General features: G+C 49.0%; 1 protein-coding gene across 1 annotated transcript; it reads right to left on the reverse strand.

Annotated features, from left to right (window-relative positions):
• Nucleotides 1-284: 284 nt before the first annotated feature.
• On the reverse strand, nt 285-4,622 carry trappc5 (trafficking protein particle complex subunit 5). Its single transcript, XM_085971540.1, has 3 exons — nt 4,542-4,622; nt 3,449-3,539; nt 285-1,959 (listed from the first exon to the last, which is right to left on the reverse strand). Exon 3 carries the CDS (start codon nt 1,951-1,953, stop codon nt 1,387-1,389), a length of 567 nt encoding a protein of 188 aa, XP_085827666.1. The 5' UTR covers nt 1,954-1,959; nt 3,449-3,539; nt 4,542-4,622; the 3' UTR covers nt 285-1,386.
• Between the last annotated feature and the right edge of the window lie 706 nt (nt 4,623-5,328).

The raw sequence follows: 5,328 nt of genomic DNA on the forward strand, positions 1-5,328 counted from the left end.
CAACATGAGTTAGTACCTTCAGAGAGAGAGAGAGAGAGAGAGAGAGCGAGAGAGAGAGAGCGAGAGCGAGAGAGCGAGAGCGCGAGCGAGAGCGCGAGAGAGAGCGAGAGCGAGAGCGAGAGCGAGAGAGAGAGAGCGAGAGGCTGGAATGGTTTCGCTGCTGAAGGAACTACCCTGCACTGTGCAGGAGCTGGGCCTTCCCGTCCAGCGCACACTGGAACAGGAGCACCCAGGCAGTCCCAGACTGCCGACACCCATTTTATCACAAATTAGGAAACATTCCATTCTCTTAAGATAAATTAATTTGGTAACAATTTTATCGAACAATATACAGTACACTGTTACTCCTCGTCCCATTTTAGCTGCAGCTGAGTTCAAGTAGAAGGATGTAACTTCACACGGAGATCGGGCAAATGAGCCGTCCTAACAGAGAGGGGCAAAACACAAGCCCCAACACGGGGCACACAACAGCTAGATAGTTCATTAAAAACGTCCTCTGAAATTTTGTGGTCAAATGCGAGTAATTTCGTGCACCCAGTGTCCCATCAAACACTCCCAGGGCAGGTACAGCACGGGTTAGATACAGAGTAAAGCTCCCTCTACACTGTCCCATCAAACACTCCCAGGGCAGGTACAGCACGGGTTAGATACAGAGTAAAGCTCCCTCTGCACTGCCCCATCAAACACTCCCAGGGCAGGTACAGCACGGGTTAGATACAGAGTAAAGCTCCCTCTACACTGTCCCAGCCACAGAAGAGCATCCCCTACTGTACTGGTAACATTTTTTCCATTCCCCCCTCCCCCCACACAGTGGTCCCTCTCAGTGAGATTGAAAGTGAACTCGGGGAAATTCTGTGCTGTTGGTCCCATGCCAACCAATACGTGGATGGAGATTGTTCCGAACTCTAACTCTCACGGAAGCGTCAGGGGCAGGAGAGACCACCATCACTGCAGCCTGGATTTTATAGCTCTTTTTATAAGTCAATCTAACTTTCATGTACAACTTCAGATAGCGCTAATAAATACCAGACAGTGGGAGGATCTCGCGTTACTTGGGGGCGGTCTACCGAGAGCAGTCTGGTCCCAGAACACAGGGAGGCTGCTGCAGGACAGAACCAGCAAGGGAGAGGGTTACACAACATAATCAGAGTTGAATCTTGCACTCTTGGAATGGTCAATGCTCAATGGGGAGCTGGGAACTGCGGGCGGGTGGAGACACGGTCATCTCCACACTGCAAACTGAAGCGCCCGGTCACTGGTTTGAGGTCTTGGGGGGGGGGGGGGGGGGGGGTGGGGTAGGGAAAACCAGTGAGAAAAGTGAAAGGGAAGGGGGGGGGGGGATGCATCTACACATGCCAAAGTGATGCCAGACATAAATCAAACATTTTATCGTCCATCCAAAGCTTTGTCGCGTGCAATGACGGACTCGTCGAACTTGATCATCAGGGTGGTGCCCTTGTGCCAGTGAGCAGTCACCTTGGCCGGGAAGCCGCTGTAAGAGAGGATGGCCTCTACAATGCCGGCCGTGAACGAGGCGCAGTTCAGCGTGCTGTTCTCCTTGGGCACGGAGATGTAGGCGTTGATGAGCGGCTCCTTCTCGATGATGTAGTAGGTCTTGTCGTCGTCGTTGGCCTGCTCCAGCTTGTCGGCCTCCTTGCCGAACAGGGCCTTCCACACGTTGACCTTGATGAAGAGCAGCACGTTGATGACCTTGGTCTCACGCTTGCCGTTCTTCTCGCGCATCACCAGCGCGTCCAGGATGCGCACGCCCACCTGCTGGCCCAGCTCCGACAGCTTGTTCTGCAGCTCCGACACCGAGTACACCCGGTTCTGGCAGTACTGCACGATCTCGGAGAAGAGCAGGGCAAAGGCGCTCAGGCTGACCTCGGTCTTCGGGCGAGTGATCGATCGCTCCAGGATGGCGGACTTGCCTCTGGTGAAGCGCGTGTCCATGGCAATCTTTGGAAACCAAAAAATACAATCGTGAAGAATGACGAGATCCAATGGAAGAGCAAAGCCGTGCGGTATATCCATCCAGAAACACCCCACACACCCCCTCACTGTATTAAACCGTTTCTTAACTGGTTTCAGGGTTTAGAATTCTCATCCTTGTGTTCAAATCCCTCTATGGCCCTCGCCCCTCCCTACCTCTGTAATCTCCTCCAGCCCTACAACCCTCCGAGAACTCTGCGCTCCTCCAATTCTGGCCTCTTATCCAATCCAATTGTCTTTGCTCCACCACTGGCGGCCGTGCCTTCAGCTGCCTGGGCCCTAAGCTTCGGAATTACCTCCCCAAACCTCTCCGCCTCTCTCGCCTTCTTTAAGACGCTCCTGAAAACCTAGCTCTTTGACCAAGCTTTTGGTCGCCTGCCCTAACATTACCTTATGTGGCTCGGTGTCAAATGTTGTTTGATCACGCTCCCTTGAAGCGCCTTGGGATGTTTTCCTACATTAAAAGGCGTGTATAAATGCAAGTTGTTTTTGCCTCCACTACTCTATCGGAAAGTGCATTCCATGTATTGATCGCTCTTTGTGTGAAGAGTTTCCTGATATCAGTCCTAAGTTGGCCCTGTACTAGTTTAAACTTGTGCCCGATTGTTCTACTTTCCGTTTAGTTTGAAGTTTAAGATCTACCTTTTCTATCCTGTTTGCGATCTCATACACCTCGATAAAGCTCCCCTCTCAAGTTCCCTCTTTTCAAGGCTGAATAGCCCTACTTTCTCCAGTCCTTCCACACGCAGGTGTCAGCCGGGGCTCAGTGGGTCGCACTCTCTCGCCTCGGAGTCAGAAGGTTGTGGGTTCAAGCTGCACTCCAGAGACTCGAGCACATAATCCAGGCTGACACTCACAGTGCATTACTGAGGGAGTGCTGCACTGTCGGAGGTGCCGTCTTTCGGATGAGACGTTAAACCGAGGTCCGGTCTGCCCTCTCAGGTGCATGTAAAAGATCCAAGGGCACTATTCGAAGAAGAGCAGGGGAGTTCTCCTCAGTGTCCTGGTCAATATTTACCACTCAACCGACATCATTAATAAATGATCTGGTCTTTTATCTCATTGCTGTTTCTGGGACCTTGCTGTGCACAAATTAACTGCTGCGTTTCTCTACATCACAATATAGTGGCTGCATTCAGAATGTGCTTCATTGCACGAAGCACTTTGAGATGTGATAATGTGCTGTAAATATGAGTCTGTCTTTCTCCCATCATAGGGATTTGGAAATCTGCATGTGCTGTCGTTCCTCAGTCGAATATCATGCCAACATTCACTGGGTTCTCACACACAAAGAACCGCAGCTCAGTGAGGGCAGCACAGTGAGGCTGATGCCCAAGGAACTGAACCCCAGCGCGGGGCAGCGCCTTCTGGAGGGGGCAGGGAATTAAAAACACAAAAGAGCTACAAGGAGGAGATTGTCTCCCCCCTCACGTTATTACAATACTCCATAACTCACATCACAAGTCACCGATTCTCTCCTGCACACTCCGCTGTTTGGACACAGGTTACTGCCGGAATCTGTGGGGATCCACTATGATTTCCTCTCCCTGTATTGAGAGCGAGAGAGAGAGGGAGAGTTTGAACAAACTAATCAGTGAGACTGGGAATACTCAATGCTTCCCCCACCCCCTTCCACATTAATAGGTGCACATTCTTTTACAACTGCAGTTTTACTACCCTCTGTACTATTGTTAGTACCAGCCCCTGTATTACTACTACCACCATTATTATCCTCTGTGCCATTAACATTATTCCCCTGTACTGTTATTACCATCGCCAGACTGCTAGTATTGCTAACCCCTATTATTATTCACCGCTGGATTATTATTTAGCCCTGTATTGTTATTTAGCCCCTGTATATCCACGCTCCTCAAATTCTTGCCTCTCGAGCATCCCCAATTTTAATCGCTCCACCATTGGCGGCCGTGCCTTCAGCTGCCTTGGCCCTAAGCTCTGGACTTTCCTCCTTTAAGACGCTCCTTAAACCCGACCTCTTTGACCAAGCTTTTGGTCACCTGCCCTAATTTCTCCTTATGCGGCTCGGTGTCAATTTGTGTCTTATAATTCTCCTGTGAAGCACCTTGGGACGTTTTACTACATTAAAGGCGCTAGATAAATACAAGTTGCTGTTGTGTTATGATTTAGCCCGTATTGTTGTTTAGGCCCTGGGTCAGTAATTACCCCCGGATTATTATTAAGCCCTATGTTGCATTCAACCCCTGTATTATGATTATTGTTATTTACCCCCTGTGTAATTGTGATTATTATTGTGTTGTTGTGATTATTGTGCAGTGATTGTGTTATGATTATTACTGAATTGTGATTATTACTGAGTGGTGATGATTATTGAGTTGTGATTATTACAGTGTTATGATTATTACTGAGTTATGATGATTATTGAGTGATGATTATTAAGTTATGATTATTATTGAGTTATGATGATTACTGTGTGGTGATGATTATTGAGTTGTGATTATTAGTGTTATGATGATTATTGAGTTGTGATTATTACAGTGTTATGATGATTATTGAGTTGTGATTATTGTTACCTCCTTTTTCGGTTTTCTCTCCTCTTCCGCCCGGCTCCCGCAGACTGTATCCGGGTCGCTGACCTTTCTCTGACCTTTTTACCCTTTCACCCCTCCCCGCCCCGCCCTTTATTTTCCCGCTCCGCCCTTTTATTTCTCCATGATTTTGCTCCCGGGTTTCTCCTGTTTCCGCCCAGCTCTCTCCCTGCGAGTTTCAAACAGTTTATTATTATTTTTAATGTTTTTAAGTATTCGGTTCCGGGTCAGGCTGGCCCCGCCCCCTCCCTGTGGGGAGGTCTGATCTCATTGGGTAACCCGAGTCACGTGGGCCCGACTGCTGCATCACCCCCTTGTGGAAATTTCACTGCCCTGCAATTGGGGCCAACTTCAGACAGGGAATTGCAGCCAACCTGCTGACTTAATGCAATACAGACAAAGAATATTAATAAATGGAAGGACTATAAATCTGTTTGCAGTCTTGTGTTGCTATTACAACAACTTTCAATAATTTAATATTCAGATTTCCAGCCTCCACAGTATTTTGCTATTCCATTAATATCTTCTTCTTAGGCAGTCCCTCGGAACCGAGGATGACTTGCTTCCACATTAAAAATGAGTTCTCGGGTGACTGATGAGTCCAATGCGGGACCTACAGTCTCTGTCACAGGTGGGGCAGACGGTGGTTGAAGGGGCGGGTGGGTGGGGTGCTTGGGTTGACGTGCGCTGCCTGCGCTGCCTGCGCTTGGCTTCCGCTTGCTCCCGAAGAGACTTGAGGTATTCGCCGCCTTCACGGATGCTTCTCCTCCAC

The sequence above is a fragment of the Somniosus microcephalus genome, chromosome 31, assembly GCF_052327205.1.
Source record: "Somniosus microcephalus isolate GS21.2 chromosome 31, FLI_Smic_1.0, whole genome shotgun sequence".
Lineage (NCBI taxonomy): Eukaryota > Metazoa > Chordata > Chondrichthyes > Squaliformes > Somniosidae > Somniosus > Somniosus microcephalus.